Genomic DNA, 18,120 nt, shown 5'->3' with positions numbered 1-18,120 from the left:
GACCACTAAATGCACAACAGGAAGGAAGCCCTCTCGGCCCTTCACCCACATCGTTCAAGCCCTAGTTCTGAGAATAGAAAATCCTAAGCTCAATTGGAGTGTCACTATAAACTCCTCTCTGTGCCAGATGATTTTATGCACATATTTATATCCAAAGTACAAACAACTTAAAATGTTTACACTGAGTAGTAATGGAAGTCATGTGTCAAATACAATGAGGGGAAGAGAGTAAAGCTTTATTCAGAACTAAAGCCTGAAGATATACAATATCTGTGGAAAATCTGGCTTACAAATAAAAATGCATTGTTTACCTATTCCATTTAATTATAGAGAACATACATTTTTATTCTTTGCGTGCAATTTCTGAAGCCTCATTTTTTGGTTTTCCAGTTTGTGTTTTGCTCTGCAGTGTTGCCTGAGGCCATGGAAGTGCCATAGCTCTTCTTACAGAGTCTCAAAAACCAGGGCCACACACGCTCCTGTGGTTTGTGATCTCCGTTTCCTTCAAGCTCTGAGCCCCGGGGACAGGCAGTGAAGGATTCTTCCACCAAGCCCAGAAGCAGAAGAGCAAAAAGAGCAAACAGAGCCCTCCTCAGACGTCTCAGGGGCCTCTGGCCGTCAGCGGTCCTGTTTGAGCATCATAAAGACCAGGAAAACTACAGGAGGCCAGCAACAGCCTTCCGGCATCTTTCTACTGAGAGAGTCCTCAGAATCTGTCACTGAGCACAACCTGAGGAGTCAGCCTCTCCTCAGCTTTTAATCCCCAGTGATTCACGAGCTCAGTAGGAAACGGCACCCTGGCTCCACACTGTCCCCAGCTTCCCTCATACACAGAATCCACCGGGGTTAAGGGGCTGCGGAGGTACCAAAGGGAGACACAGTCACGCCTGCCCAGTTCTTGGCTGTAACGTATCTTAAAGGGGTCAGGCACAAAAATTCAGAACTCTTAGGTGAGGTCCAGCTCTTCTTTTTTGAGACCCCAGATTCCCCCGCCCCTGGCCATGTTCCCCTCCGCGAGCTCGTGCATCACCGCTCAAGCGGACCCAGATGCTCGAGTGCACCCCCCACCCGCCCCAAGGCCAGCCCGTCCCGGCACCTGCCACGAATATCCACTGGGGGCTCCTAGGCCTTTTTGTTTTAAAACTCAGAGAAGCTGATACTGCTCAACCTCCTCCTTTCGCTTTTTCTGTCACTTGGTGGAGAGACTGCCTTTGTCTCATCTCAGTTAGACTGTGCTGCCTGCTCCTCTCTGCTGCAGAAAAGAGCATCCTAACGCATTCTTTCTAAACACACATTTTCAAAGAAGTTGGCACTTCATCACAGGCAATTTGTATACACTCATTTTCAATTTGATTCCATAGATACACTAGCCAGGCCCACTGAAAATTCAGTTTCTTGCCGCACTCCAACCAGCCCCCCAAAACCCAAAACCTAAAGGCTGGGATTGCTATGAGGAAGTAAAAGTCCTGGAGGGAAAACAAAAAACAAAAACAAAGTAATCTGTAGAGTTGGATTAAAAAATGGACAGATCCTCTCTATACTAGTTTCCACCTTTGTAATAAAATTTCACTTAACCAATGCATATAACCAATTTTAAATGGAACCTAATTAAAGCTAAAAGAACCAGTTAACGACATATTTATAATTTTGAACTTCCTTTAATTTAGAATCTTTGCCTGATTGATATATTTTGCATCACACCCATACAGCCTAAGAAAAAATAGACACATGATTATTTAAGCTACATTATATTAATTGGGGATCTAAACATATCTTACCTGTAAATATGTTTCCAAACCTTGTCGTCGTTGTTCCAACACTTTTGGGACCCAGTTCCTAACATGTTTAGAAGGGATTTCTGGAGTTTTTATACATTTCTTAAGCTATAAAGACATAACAGGAAAAAAAACAGAGATGTCTGTTAATTATAATGATATTATTTGGGAAAAAAAGGCCAATAAAAGAAAGTGAACCACTGTTGTCCCCAATAAAAAATAGAGGAAAATATAATTATACTGAAATTTTGTCAAAAAATTATTTATTTAAGTGTCCTAATTGTTCAGGTTTCAAGATAAGGGTTTTATGTTTTGGTAGATGTTATTGTGGATATTTCAGATTGTAATTTTCCCCCCAAAATAAAAAGTCCACCAAATGAGTTAAAAAGAAAGTAAATTTAGTTTCAAAAATCAATTAACACAACAAAATTTTGCTTGGAGTAAGTACTTTTATGATAAAAAGTCTTTCTACATATTTTTCCCAGAAAGCAAAACAAAATGTTATTGTTCATAACCATTGTCCCTAGAAATGCCATATGAACAAGACCACATCATTTGGAAAGGGAGCTAAAAATCATAGAGACCAATCTTTCCAACGTTCCTAACAATTAGGCTTGCTCTGTTGTCCTGGCTAGACTGCAGTGGCATCATCATGGGTCACTGCAACCTAGAACACCTAGGCTCAAGCGATCACTCCTGCCTCAGTCTCCCCAGTGGCTGGGACTTCAGGTATGCACCATACACCCGGTTTAGATTCAAATTCTGTTCATGAAAACAGAATGATTGTTTTTAGCTAGGTTTTTTCTGGCAGTAGTTTTAGGGGACAAAAGAAAAATTCTATTGGAATTTAAACTAGAGCTGCCTGTGGTAGGCAGAATAATCTCCCTCACCCAAAGATGTCCAAATCCTAAACCTGTGAATGTTACCTTACATGGCAAAAGGGACTTTGCAGATTTGATTAAATTAGTGATCTTAAAATGGGGAGATTATACTGGATTGTCCGGATGGGCTCCATGTAATCACAAGGATCCTTAGAAGAGGGAGGCAGCAGGGTCAGAGTCAGAAAGAGATCAGAAGACTCTGACTTTGACAAAGGAGGAAGGCAAGTTCCTAGAAGCTGGAAAGGGTAGGGAATGGATTCTGCCCTAGGGCCTCCAAGAAGAATACAGTCCTGGTGACACCTCGATTTTAGCCCAAACTCATTTTGGACTTGGGACCTCACGAAGTATAAGATAATAAATTTGTGTTTCTTAAAGCCGCTAAGTTTAAGGTAATTTATTACAGCAGCAACAGCAAAGTAATACAGGGCCCCTAAAAATGGAATGAATCTTAATGTTCTAATTAAAAACTTGGAAAAATCTACCAAGGTTGCTCCTTTACTACACATGCAAAGAAACAGCATAACAATACGAAAATGCATAAAATGAAACCTGGGCAGCCAAATCTGTAATAAGAGATTCTTCCCATATGTAAGAATTAAGAATACATTCACCATGAACCATGCTAGGCTGAAATTTGTCATACAGCATGAAGAAAAAGGAGCCTGTGAAATGGCTGGAGCTGCAGCAGCCACCATTGTCCCTGAGGTAGAAACCTCACGGTGAAAAAGGCAAAGCAACAAGAGCCTGGGTCCCTTATGATCATGAAACTGCCACACCAGCCCTAGACATTTATGTGAGAGAGGAACAAGGTTGTACCTGTTAATGTCACCATTATTTTGGTTTTAGAGTCACTTGTAGCCAAATCTAATCCCACATGAATAATGGATGTGGCTGGCACTGCTAGCTGCCTACCCAATATTCATTCCCTCCTTTTTCTTGGAGGACCCCCCCCCAACAAAATTCCAATGTTATTCAGAGGGCCAACATGCTGAGCTAAAAACCTTGGTTTCTCAGGTTCCCTTGTAATTAGGGTGACCACGTGACAGAGTTAATGAAATGTAGTACAAGTAAACTGGGTAGGGCTCCTGTTTTCCAAAAAAAAAAAAAAAAAAAAGGCTCTTCTTCCTGCCAGAAATGCAGAAACAATGCCTCCAGGGATGGCAACTATGTCATAACCAGAAGGGTGAATATCACTTGCTAAGGTGAGGATGGTGAAGCAGGAAGACAGGAGGAGTCTGGAACATGGATGTTGTGAGATTCCTGCACCACCCTGGACTGCCTGCCTTTAGTTTTCCTATAATGTGAGAGTAATAAATCTCTTACTGAAGAAACCTAGTTAAGTGTCTATTATATGCAACCAAAGAGAGCCCTAACATAAGGAATCAATTGTTCTGTTCTGAGGATTTTAAGTCAGAGATGCCCAATAGGATCCAAGTGGAGATCGTGGGTAGGCAGCTGAATATGAGTCTGCGAATCTGGGAGTCAGCATATAGTAAGTGGTATTTAGAGCCATAGAACTAGAGGAGGTGACACTGGGATTTAGGTGTGGATGGAGAAGCAGGGCTGTGGTGGGCAGAATCCCAAAATGGTCCCCTGGGGTACATGCCCTATGTGATCCCCTCCTCTAGAGCATGGGCAGGACCTGAGAATATGGTGGGATAGTCACTCCCAGGATTATGCTGTGTTATATATGACTTAGTCCCAGCAGACTGCCAGCTTTGAAGAAGTAAGCTGTCATGCAACCAGGGGGCCACATGGCGAGGACCTGAGAGCTGCCCCCAGCCTCCAGTTGGCAAGAAAAAGGGACTTCAGTCCTGCAACTGCAAGCCACTGAATTCTGCCTGAATGAGTGTGGAAGAGGACCCCGAGCCTCAGATGACATCACAGCCTTGGCAGACACCTTGATTTCAGCCAGGGGAGACCCTGAGCAGAAAACCAGTAAACCTGTGCCCAGACTCCTGACTCCCAGAAACTCTGAGGTAACAAATATGTTGCTTTTACTTGCTACGTTTGTGGTAATTCGTTAGGCTGCAGTAGACAACTAATACAAGGGCCAAGGTCCGAGACATCCAACTCTGACAGGCAGGGAGGAGAAACGGGGCAATCAGTGAGGAGGGCGTGGAAAGTAACTTCCGTCAGGAAAGTGTTTCAAGGAGGCGGGTGTGATCAGATCGTGCCAGGTCATGATGGGAAGTCAGTAACTCAATAACGGGGGTGCAAAGAGAAGGGGAGCGGGGAAGCAGAGGCTCTTCTAGGAAGGAATTCTACTAAAAGAGAAGGAGTGCAATGGGACCAACGTGGAAGGGAAGCACGGGGCCAACGTGGGCTTTATTTTGTTAAACAGGAACTACTGTAACAGGCTCGTTGAGGGACGAGACTGAGTCAGTACTGAGGGGGAAACTGGCAATGCAAGAGAGAGGAGGAGGGGAATTCATGATTGCCTGCAAAGGAGTAAATATGTATCTCATCTCTACACCGCTGGAGGTATTTCTCAACAGGAACAAGGCCAAAATGCTAAGTTATTCTGTGGTAATAAGCTTATTAAGTTTCCATTTAAACACAACCTAACTTGCTTTAAAATTATCGAATCACAACATATCTTATGTTTCAGAATAGAAAATCAACTCCATTACCTTTCTTTAAAAAAAAAAAACAAAAACCTTGAAGATACAACACTGAAAACATATTTCCTTTTTATTTATGTCAGGAGTACCAAGGAAGCGGATCGTCATAGCTGGTAGGGTCCGTGACAGCATTTGTAGGTGAGTAATGAATTGCTTTAGATGAGAGACAAACCCAAGACAATCTGTTTCCAGTAAGGCTCAGCTGCTTGCAAGATAAATACTCCTCTGCTGCTTCCGCCGATGATTAACTGTCCTGGCCACGCTGTGTCCAGGCAAACGGCCTTTCTGATCCACGCAGATAAGCAGCAGATCCCACGATACCACCAACACAATCCCCTCGTCCTGGTGTGACCACTCCCTTTCCTGTTTATACTGCTAAGAGAATTCACACAGAACGTAACCCCATATAGACCTGTCATCACATACATTGGTCATGGCAGCCGTCTTCCACAGGAAGGATCGGAAATACTTTTCTCAAGCACGTGAATAAAAAGAAGGAAAAAGAAAAAAAAAAAGGTTAAAGAAGTAGGGGACATTTGGGGGTAAAATCTAATCTTTCTCCCCATTCTGTCACCCCTGTTTCCTCAGGGTCCCCTTCAGAGCCCCTGCACAGGGTGCTGCACTACTGCTTTGACACCATATGGCAGTTTTCTGGTTCTTCTGAAACGTGTACTTCACTGAACTAAATATAAGACAATGAAATATTTTACTCAAGCCCAAAGTACGCAATAACAAAAGTGAGGACAGTTAATTTAAACCTGAACCAGCACCATCACTGCCTGAAACCTCTGTGAATAAACGGGTGGGCTGCAATTGACACAAAACAGCTGGGACAGCGTGTAAAATAAAATACGCTCAGCAGTCTGCAACGCAGGGAAGGCTTTTCTGCCCAGACATGTGAGTTTGGGCCCAGGAAAGTAAGGCTCTTTTCAACACCACCATTTAGAATGGTAGATTATTTGGCTGTAGTGGGGCATGGACAGGGCCAGCTAGAGCACAGGGGAAGCACTTCCAAGCCTGGAGGCTCACCCTGTCACCAGAGCCTCCCCTGAGCTGTCACTAGGGGCAGGACAGGGGTTTGTTTTGTTTCAGTGTGGTGGTGGTGTCTTTCCCACCTCGTACCAGCAGAGCAGGAGCTACAAAGAAACGAGGGCCAAGTGTAACCTGCGGTCACATTTCACACTGAATGTAAAGCCCCACAGTAGAAACTCTTCTTCCCAAACAAAATGTTCCTGCAGTAATTCATAAATATGCATAATGTTCTCCAAATATCCCATTTGCCAAATATTTATTGAATAAAGTCTAATAGGTGCCTAACACTCTAACAGTGTGGAAGACGTTACGAGAGATAAGACATGGTCCCTACTTAAAAAAAGTCTCTTCTAATTAGACAAAATTTAGGGATAACTGAAGTGCAAGTACCTCTTAAATGTTTCTAATGTTCAAGTAGAGATCTCTATTCTAAATGGAATAGGAGGTCCAAGAACAAAAAGATTAGGGAGTAAAGGGAGCTAACACAGAAGAAAGAGAACTTGAAATAAAGTCTTGGTTTGGCTGGAGCCGATCAGTGCACACAGGGAAGGACTTTCAGCACGGCAGAGGCAGACGGGCAGTGATTTTCACCGCATGTAATGGGGTCAGGGGGGAGACTGGCTCGGCTGTCACTGAAGATTTCCTAGCAGAAGGAGTGAGATATAAGGTTGGCCAGTTAAGGGGTTAGTAGTAGACAGAATAATGGTTCCTCAAAGATGTCCAAGTCCCAATCCCCTGAGTCTATATTAGCTTACCTGGGAAAGGGGCTCTGCAGATGTGATTAAATTAAGGATCTTGAGATGGGGGGATTATTCTGGATTATCTGGATGGGCCCAGTGTCATCCCAGGGGGAAGAAGGACGTGTGATGACAGGAGATGTTAGGATGGAAGCAGAGGGTGGCGTGAGGTGACTGCTGCCTTTGAAGATGGAAGAGGGCCGTGAGTCGCGGAGTGCGGGCAGGGCAGCCTCTAGAACCCGGAGAAGGCAAGGACACAGATCCGCTCCTAGAGTCCCCCAGAAGCAACACAGCCCCACTGACCCCGGTTTGAGCAAGATAATAAATCTGTGTTGTTTGAAGCCACTGGGTTTTTGGCGATTCGTTACAGCAGCAATAGGAAGCTAATACAGGGTTTAAGATTATTGGCCTTGGGAGTCAATGTCTATGACGTGGGAGATAACAAAGACCTAGTTCAGCGTATTTGAGTGAAGATGAAAATGGTGCTTTAGGAAAACCTGTCTGCAGCAGAGAACAGATAAGAAGATGGGAATCCGAAATGGCTAAAGCACCCCTAACACAAAGTGGTAAGATGTGGACTGGGATGGTAGGAGCAGAAAATGAAAAGTGGTGCATATTACAGAAATTTGGAAGAATAAACCAACAGGACTTAGTGACATTCTGAATAAAGCAGGGTAACAGAAAGGTAGAAGGACCTTCAAGGTTTAAAACCTTGAGATGCATGGTTCTAAACCTGTGGTTTCAGTGCGTGTGAGGGGGATGGGGTGGCAAGGGGCATGTCTAAGTGATGCCTTTAAAAATATAACCACACAACAGGAATTCCCAACCTTCAACAGGCATTAAGAGCATCCGAGCTCCCGTCGCAAAGATTCTGATTCAGTATGTCTGAGGGGGTGCCCAGGAATCTGCCCTTAACACTCAGACTTTGAAAAAGACCAATCTAGAAAAACTAAAAGAAAATGGAATCAAATACTCATCATAGCTCTCGAAGAAATGACTAATTTTAGAAAAAATCTGAAAGGGTAAAAATTGACATATTAGGCAACATAAAAATTTAAAACTTTTATAAATTAAGATAAATACCATAATCAAAATAAAAAGGCCTTTGGTAAAAAATACTTTCAGCAAATGGCTAGTATTTCTTTAACAGGCCACACAAACTAGTAAGTAAAAACAACCAAGACCGCAGCAGATAAATGAGAAAGCCCATAAATAGATAATTCAAAAAAAAGGGACTACAACTCCTAAAGAAACTTAAGAAATAGCAATTAAAACAAGGTGGGGGGAGGCGTGGTGGCTCACACCTATAATCCCAGCACTTTGGGAGGCTCAGGCAGGAGGACAGTTTGAGGCCAGGAGTTCCAGACCAACCTGGGCAACATAGTGAGACCATGTCTCTACGAAAATAAAAAATAAAAAAAATTAGCCAGGAACAATGATGTGCACGTATGATCTCAGCTCCTTGGGAGGCTGAGGCAGGAGGAGGATCACTTGAGCCCAGAGTTCAAGGTTGCAGTGAGCTATGATTGTGCCACTGCACCCTAGCCCAGGTGACAGAGCAAGATCCTGTCTTAAAACAACAATAAGGCAACATACATGCTTGCTAAATAAACAAATATAATTTTTGGAGGGGTAACACAGTTGAATATTTCAAGAAAATTAAATAATAGATTTAACTGCACTGAAAGGGAAAATATTTTATGTTAAAATATAACATTCAAAGCATGTCACAAAATTCAAATATGGAAATTGAAGATACCAAAATTGCAATGAAAAGATAACGTTGCACAATGGGGCGGCAACAGTCAGTGAAGCTTGTGTATTCTGATTAAATTTTTACCTGTTTTAATCCTTCTTAGCACACGATTTTACAGTCATGATTACCCATTTTTGTTTATTTTTACACTCTTACCGTTACTTGTATTCAATTGCATTTAATTGCCTTTTAGAGTTACCTTTTTGTCAACTCTAATACAATCACATTGGGCAAGTGAAAAAGACTTCAAGCTTCCCCTCTATAATACGTAGATCAGATAGTGTATCTCCACTAAAACTCTGCCCCACAAAGCTATTTTTATCTCCATGACCCTGTAAGGATGTCTCTAACATTTTACCAAGGCTGCTAGAAATATGCAAAATTGAGAGATTTCAGAATTTCTACTTTATTAACTCTGGTAGGCCTCATTATATAACTACAAGACTAGCTAATATTATTAATAGAACTGCCGAAATTGAGAGAAGAGCGAGTCCCAGAAGATCTAGGAATTCTTCCTGACCACGAATAGCTAAGAACTGCCTACGATCACGGGGGAGTGGGTCCTCTTCTGCAGGAGGAAATAAATCGTATTAGAGAGGACGGGGTGAAGGAGCCTCCACTCAAGAAGCTTGGGCAGCTCAGGGCGGGCCTAATTGGCAGTCATCCAGCTGTGCCTCGAGTGGAGTTGGTCCCCGAGTACCTGGAGAGGACAGCTGAGCTGTGTCGGGGTCATGGAGTGCTAGGTGCTGACCCGGGAAGTTAGGAAGGGGCCTGCATGTGACAGGCTGCCTAGTCCAGCCTGGCCAGCAGAGGCTGGGACAGGAGGAGAGCTCTGGCTTTGATCTCAGTCGTAGGGACTTATTTCATCAGGTCATGGCAGAGACCTCTCTAGAATCCGTTTCCTCCAAAAACACACAAACAAAAACAGAATTCCACGAGAAGGAAGTGAGACCCAGATTCTGGGTTTGTTTCTCTTTGAGGCCCTCAGGATTGGTGCCTTTGTAAAGTCTATGGGCAACACCTGGTCTAAACTGTATTCACTTGTATTGTTTCTTCTGCAAGTAACCTGGATTTAACAAAATGCTAATTGGAGAACTAATGTGAATCCCATGCCATCCTAACAAACAGTGTGCAGACAACTTACAGCCCCCTTTAGAAGAAAACGGAGGGAAATAGTCTTGACAATCTCTCAATAATATCCTGTTAAAATTTATACTGAATTCTCTATTCTCTTGATTAAAAAAAAGTGAAACAGCAAATTAATTTTAAAAAATGCTAAAAAAAATTTTAATAGAGTTAGCACACTGTCACATCATTTATGCACTGACATTTCCCAGAAAATTTAAGTTTTTAATGAAATTGAAATAGACACTTTCTTACATACTTAACATACTTAGTATCTAACCATCTAACTTCTTACCTAACAAAGTGAAGAAACTGAATTGTCATTCACTGTGTGTGTATATGTATGTGCATGTACATATATAATTCATTATATATGTGAAATAAAAATGGTAAAATTATACTGGCTGATACATGGTGATTTTCTGGACAATCTCATGAGGCATTTCTAGTTATTAAGATAATTTCAGCATCCCAATAATAATTTATCACCTGCAAAAAATTAAATTTGGGTAGAAAATAAAAAAGTGTTCATTCATTTATGCTTTACTGATCATTTCTCCCCCCCAAACTCAGCTATTCCTTTTGCATTTCTGTTTCTTTTATCTAAGACTTTAAATGAAGTGGATCAGGAATTGAAACATCAGTTTTGTAAAGTGGCCCTTTACAATTCAAAAGAAGGCTATGAGCCTCTTTCCATGTGTTCCCAGTCGTTGAATACACATGTACATATATGTATGATCTTTTCTAGGTCCATGTAAGTATAAGTTGAATTTAATAAATTTTTTCCTGTAAAATGATCATTTGCTTTTTTTTCCTTTTTGTAAAAAACATTAAGTATATTTCATAGACAAAATAGGGCCTGGGCCTTATTCTTTCTGAACCTATAACATCCAGTGTAGCACACTGCAAACAGCTTGCAGCCTCAGATTTTTATATGCAACTCTTTATTTTTTTGATACTCACTTTACAAATGAGAAGTAGACAATCTTAAAAGAAATCCCACCTACTCAAAAAGCACACCTTTAAGGGACTGAGTAATTTATTTTAAAAGGAAATTTGTTTCATGATAAAAGAAACCGTACATACATAAGAAATATTAACACTTAGAACCACAGAAGAGCCTTAATGTTATACCATCTGCCATATAGAGAAACGGAAAGAAAAAAAAAAGGTTACCTTTTTGTGCAAAGCATGAAATTCGCTGTACCTTTTTTCAACAAAATGTTTTCTTCCATTCATTAGCACTTCTATCTTAAACACCTAGAGGAAAAAATTAAAAAGATTAATTTTACTAGTCCAAAACCTTCAATTGTCTGATCTGGTAAGTTTGTGACCATGATATATTTCATCCCTTTAATTACAGTAGCTGATTCCCCCAAAACCCAGAAGGCTCAGGAGACCCTGGCCCAACAGCACTGATTAATGAGCACTCGAACCAAACGCTCACTAACAAACTACAGTATTCTCTAAAAACATGTCTAAAAACAAGGGAAACTGGAATCCATTAAAACGCCACTTAATATGTTAACCAGAAAATATTTTTTGCTTAAAATGATTTCACCAAATAAATATGATGGTATTGAAATAGAAGTGAGATGCAACAACACCACTCGGGTAAAAATCTCAGGCACACAGCGCTCCATTACAGGCATTTCCACGAAGGCAGTACTATGTCATCTAAAAGACAATCATGCAAACAGTAGTGCATTTTAGGTTAATTTCTTCCTAACCTGCATATTCATCTCCAGTCTCAGCTGGGCTTATTCTGCTGTTTGCAAAACAGGGAAAAATGTAGTAAAGGCTCATTTTCCCTGCATGATACGAATGACAGCTTGTGCTCCTACCTCCAGAAGGTTGAAAGGCCAGATGAAAAGGCTCTCTGGGTGCACTAATTAGTAGGCACTAACATGACATTTTCTTGATTCTTGGGTCAGTGGGTCAAGACTGGGAACAAGGGATGAGAAATATTGTGAAATGCTCATGAAAATACAATGCTAAGGTCGGGTAGGGAGGGTTGGTTGGCAGGAACTAAAGAGAAGGTGCTCTGTCATTCCAAGAGTTTGTATTTGACCCTTGTTTTGCTAAGTGAGAGTCAGTAAACACCAAGATGAAGGAATATTGTTCAATTACGCAATAAGCCTAATTTTCTATTTCAATTGCCCTTCTGGAAAAAAAAACAAAAAACAAACCTAAACTACAGTGAGGTCATATAACACTAAAGAGTGCTTAAAGTATGCTTACTTTAAGCCTAAAAAAAAGAACTACTTAAATTTAGCATGAGATACAAAGTCACATACTTTCAATATGAAAATAGATCCCTATGTTTATATTTCTGCCTTATATGTAAATATGACTGTTTTAGAAAGCCAGGAATTATGTCATCAAACATAAAATCTGTTTGCATTTTTTGTGCTTCTTTGAATCGGAAACAAAATCTTCTGTTGCATGGCTCAGTTTAAGAAACTCGCTTTTATTAAGTGGTAAATTTTTAGTAACATTTTGTTTGTTCAAGAAATTCCCATAAATAAATAGTTTTCTTTGTTAAGTTAGTAAAAGTAGTTTCTTCTAAAAACACATGCATATGTTTCAAACTCTCCAATATATGTACACTATTTTTTTAAATTGTTTACTAATTCAACAAAGAAAATTATTCTTCAAAGACCCTGCCAGAAATAGAATCAGGAAAATACTCCAAGAACACAAACACAGCTTTAACTTGGGGGCTTGGTTAATAGGCTACAGAGCTCCCTTTTTAGTGTCTGGTCCCAGATTGAAATCAGGACAATGTGGTAGAAATGAAAGTCGTTTCCACCTGCTGAGCTGTATGAAATGAATAAAATTACGTTCTGGCTCTAGTTACTTAAGGCTTCATCACAAAAACCACCACCTAAATTGGCACGTTTGCCACAGAATCTATAGAACAGGGAGAAGGCTGACGACTCAGTAAGGCTCAACCTACTGGGTCACCCCTCCGATTGCCCCCTCTTGAAGGCCAGGGATAAGACAAGTTACACAGAGTCTGCTTCACGGAACATCATCCCGTCTACTGATCAGACGGTTCCGTTACCGAGTTGCACAGTTATTTTCACAAGCACTAAATTCACAGTGAGGGCTGGTGCTGGGAGGGGCAAGGTGGATGCACACATACACACACACGGGAAAGTCTGTAATAAACTTTAATTCTAATATTTATGTCACTCCTGAAAAAGTACACAGTATACCTAATACCATTATGACTTTTTTCTTCTAAATTTTGGGAAAACATCTTGAAAAGGAAGTTGGTTAATAAGGATTTTCATGACTAAGTGAAGCAAGGAATGGAGTCAATTTAATAAATCCTATTTTCCTGACTACCATACCAGACCTCTTTTTTTTTTTTTTTTTTAAGTCTTTCTGCGTTTCTTACATATGTTGTCCCCTTTCTTGCTTTGCTCTCCTTGCAAACTAGTTATAATGTACCTGGCATCACAGGACAGTGTAAAGCACTCAGCACGGTATCTGGCATGCATTTGTTTATTGAACAGATATTCACTGAGGGCCTATGATATGCCCAGCAGTTGTTCCAGGCTCTGGGATTCAGCAATGAACACAACAGACGAGAGGCCAGCCTTTGTGGTGCCTGTATCCCATCCAGTGAGGGAGGCTGACTATAAAAACATGAGCAAATATCATGATTTCAGAAATCATCAGTCCTCTGGCGAACAATATAGCAGCTGAAGAGGGTGCAGAGAGCTTGTCAGAGAAGATCTCCCTGAGTGGGGCAGGGTGAGGGGAGCTGGACCTGGGGGAGACACGGAGAAAAGGGAATGCAAGAGTTCAGTGTGGCCGCCTCCGGAATTTCATACTGGCAGTGGGTGAACAAGGACTATTTTTACTCCTATTTTTTAAAAAAATTTCTTTTAAAGTTAAAGCCCAAGGCATTTGTGGCCCAGATGGAGTAACAGGGAGCAGGTTTACCTTCTCACTAGAAACAACTAACTGCACAAAATAACGTGGGAAAAATGGTTCTCAAGACATTGGGCCTGACACAGTGGTTCATGCCTGTAATCCTAGCATTCTGGGAGGCCAAGGAGGGTGGATCATTTGAGCTCAGGAGTTCGAGAACAGCCTGAGCAAGAGCGAGACCCCGTCTCTACTAAAAATGGAAAGAAATTATATGGACAACTAAAAGTATATATAGATAAAATTAGCCGGGCATGGTGGCGCATGCCTGTAGTCCCAGCTACTCGGGAAGCTGAGTCAAGAGGATCACTTGAGCCCAGGAGTTTGAGGTTGCTGTGAGCTAGGCTGACGCCACGGCACTCTAGGCCGGGAAAGAGAGTGAGACTCTGTCTCAAAAAAAAAAAAAAAAAAAAGAAATACTATAAGTAACCAAGCTTATGAGAGTGATTCAATGCTCATATACTTAAAGTTATGTTTTTAAATTAATAGAAATATGTTCTATGTAAAGTACCATGTATAAAATAAAAATGTACAATTTTAAGGCCAGTTAAAATTTTAATCATTATTTTAAAAGTATTTATTCTTCTCAGTCGAATAACAATAATAGCAAGGTAACAAAAAGACTTTCATAGCAATTATTATATGCAGGCACTGTTTCAACCTCTCACTCATAGTTATGACTCACTTAAATTTCACAAACAAACCTGTAAGATGGGTACTATTACTCCCATTTTGCAGGTAAGGAACCTGAGATCAAGTAAGGAAATGGAGAGATTATGTAATTTGACCATGGTAGCACTGCATTTTGAATCCATCAGTTTGGCTCAGAATCTGTCTTCTTGACCCCTGCACAATACTGACCCCCAGTGAATAGACCCCCTTAAATATAGTCTTACTCGTTGGGAAACTAAACACTTGGAAGTGAGAGAAACACAAAAAAATCCTGGAGTGATGACGGTATCTTCTATCCATTCTCTCAAGCTTCTGCCCTTTGAAAGGGGCTTTGCAGGAACACAGAACCTGGAAGCAGAGGAGGCATGAGGTCTTTGTCCCCAGCTACTTCGAGCCTGTGCCCCTCTCACTCCCCTGAGAAAGGTAACAGGGACACGAAAGAACCAGACATAGGTCTATATAAAAAGCACACAACTCTGTAGAGCAGAAGGCTGCTTTTTCCTATTACCTCTTCCTGGCAGGGTCTGTATCCTCCCCACCCTCTGAATCTCCTTACATTGTGGTTCCAAATCTTAGCTTGTATGGCTTTTACTATAAAAATAATATGTAGTTATGAAAAAAATTCAAAAAGCACAAAAGAATATAAACTGAAAAGTTTAAGTCTCCTATATAAGAGACTTGTGTAAGTCATTGCCAACTCAAGAGGTATCTTAAATATCCTTTCAAAAATTGTCTATACACATATAACTCTGTATGTACAAATGTATATTGAAGTTACTTAATTTTCTTACACAACTGGAGACATACCATACGGTTCCACCACTTTATTTTTTCATTTAATACATCTTGGACATCTTTATTTATTGGTATGTTGTGACGTACAGTACCTCATTATTTAATGGCTACATAGTACTCCTATGTATGGTATAATTATATATAATATTCTTATGTATGATATTATTGTATCATAATTTATCTAATTAGGATTTTAAGGTGAACATTAAATCACTTACAGTATTATTTATTTATTTTTATTTCAGAATATTATGGGGGTACACACATTTTAGTTACATGATTTGCTTTTGTACAGTTGGAGTCAAAGTTGTAAGGGTACCCTTCACCCAGTTAGTGTGCATTGTACACGTTAGGTGTGAATTTGCCCATCCCCTCCTCCTCCCTCCCACCTACTTGATTTCCCTTGGGTTTTACTTCCATATGTGCACGTAAGTGTTGATTGATTATTTCCAATTTAGTCCTGAGTACATGTGGTATTTATGGTACATTGAGTATTCATCTGATACTTCAGTAAGAAGAATGGTTTTCAGTTTCATCCAGGTTGTTACAAAAGATACTAGATCACCATTTTTTTTGTGGCTGAGTAGTGCTCCATGGTATACATATACCACATTTTATTAATACACTCATGTATTAACGGGCACTTGGGTTGTTTCCACATCTTTGCAATTGTGAATTGTGCTGCTATAAACATTTGAGTGCAAGTGTCTTTTTTATAAAATGTCTTTTTTTCCCTTTGGGTAAATACTTAGTAATGGAATTTCTGGATCAAATTGTAGGTCTACTTTTAGATCGTTGGGGTATCTTCATACTACTTTCCATAGAGGTTGTACTAGTTTACAGTCTCACCAACAGTGTATAAGTGTTCCATTCTCTCTGCACCCTTGCCAGCATCTCACTGTGGTTTTGATTTGCATTTCCTTGATGATTAGAGACAGGAGCATTTTTTCATGTGTTTGTTGGATCAAAACAGAGAATCCAGATATGAATCCATCCTCATATAGCCATCTGATCTTTGACAAAGCAGACAAAAACATACACTGGGGTAAAGAATCCTGATTCAATAAATGGTGCTGGGAAAATTGGATAAACACATGTAGAAGGCTGAAACAGGACCTGCACCTCTCACCACTCACAAAAATTAATTCTCGATGGATAACAGACTTAAACCTAAGGCATGAAACTGTAAGAATCATAGAAGAAAATGTTGGAAAAACTCTTATAGATATCAGCGTAGGCAAAGAATTTATGAAGACCTCAAAAGCCATCACAGCAACAACAAAAATAAATAAATGGGACCTGATCAAATTAAAAAGCTTCTGCTCAGCCAAGAACACAATCAATAGAGCAAACAGACAACCTACAGAATGGGAGAAAATATTTGCATGCTATACATCCGATAAAGGGCTGATAACCAGAATTTACAAAGAATTCAAGCAAATCAGCAAGAAAAAAATCAAACAACCCCATTAAAAAGTAGATAAAACATATTTATAGTCTTATGCTATAATATAAAAAGAGAATATCCTTGTACCTGTGCATGTACATACATACATACATACATAGGATAAATTACCAAAAATTTAGCCAGATTCCCCCCCACTTAATGTACTAAGTTACACTGTCACCAGTAGAATGTGGAATGTCCAGCCCATCCTGATCAACATTGGCTATTAGTCACTTTGGCCATTCTGGTGAGTGAAATGAGATTTAATTGGGTATATTTTAATAAGTATGCAAACTTATGTTGGCATATGTTTCCATTCCAACTATCTCCCATAAAATTACACAGAAGCCCAACCTACCTGTTATGCTTTCTTCTCCTAGAGATATCTTTCCCTCAGAGATTTCTAGAAATCCCTCTGTATAAAGCAAGGGAAGCTGCATTTAATTAAATAAATGTACTAAGGATTCCATTTAAGTTTGCTTAACAAAACACAAATTATTTTGTTACTCTGACTAAATTTTTGCCACAGTTCTAGAAACATTAAGTCAATAGAATTTAAAAAGAAAAACAAATGCCATTACTTTAAACGGAAGATTCTGATTCCTCAGTATGGTTTTTATTAAATGTCAGAGCCAATTTTTTTCCTTTGTGATAATATCTCTGAACTTATACTGGAAGTCAATGATAAAATATTTCAAAATGTGGGTTTATACCTGATTTTTCAGGAATATACTTAAGAAATAAAATAAACTTCACCTAAGGAAGGGCTTAACCTATATATTCCAGGTTAAATGGTCTCTCTCTTTCCAGATTCTTATATCTTACAATATTATTCACTTCTAATCAAAGCAGCAAAAAAAAAAAAAAAAAAAGCTTTCCTTATAACAGATTAAAAGTGTCTAATAAGTAACTCAAGTGCCTGCCAAATACAGATGGGGATTCTATATACAAATAAAGTGTTAAGCTCCAGTGTTCCACACTAGCTTAGGTCAGTATATTGTTAAACTAGGAATCTGAGATATATTAATACACAAAGGACTACTATCTGCTAAGAATATGACTTTTCATATATACATTAGAACAAGATGCACCAAATATTAACTCCAGGCTTGAAATCAACATACTCTCCTTCCTGAGTAGAAATAAGCAATAAAGATAAAATAAAATAAAGAAGGTTGTTATTCTGCGATAAAAAGTTAAATCTCTAAAAGAGCTATTTATGGTTTCCCTGTTATGAGCCAGATTCTCAACAAGGTATTCACAATGCATACAGTTTTTATGTGGGAATGTGGGTAAGAAACCCTTTAATTGTAAAGAATTAGTATGATGTTTGA

At 39.8% G+C, this 18,120-nt stretch overlaps 1 protein-coding gene across 1 annotated transcript in view; it reads right to left on the bottom strand.

Annotated features, from left to right (window-relative positions):
- SNX24 (sorting nexin 24) overlaps positions 1-18,120 on the bottom strand; it is a 150,362-nt gene that overhangs the window by 58,452 nt on the left and 73,790 nt on the right. The window contains exons 2-3 of the mRNA XM_069492243.1: positions 11,107-11,190; positions 1,779-1,883 (exon numbers count right to left, since the gene is read on the bottom strand). Coding sequence (XP_069348344.1) covers positions 1,779-1,883; positions 11,107-11,190 — 189 coding nt within the window. The remainder of the gene's footprint in view (positions 1-1,778; positions 1,884-11,106; positions 11,191-18,120) is intronic.

The sequence above is a fragment of the Eulemur rufifrons genome, chromosome 17 (assembly GCF_041146395.1).
Source record: "Eulemur rufifrons isolate Redbay chromosome 17, OSU_ERuf_1, whole genome shotgun sequence".
Taxonomy (NCBI): Eukaryota; Metazoa; Chordata; class Mammalia; order Primates; family Lemuridae; genus Eulemur; species Eulemur rufifrons.
Note: the sequence above shows the minus strand (reverse complement) of the source record. Positions and strands in the feature narration are given on the sequence as shown.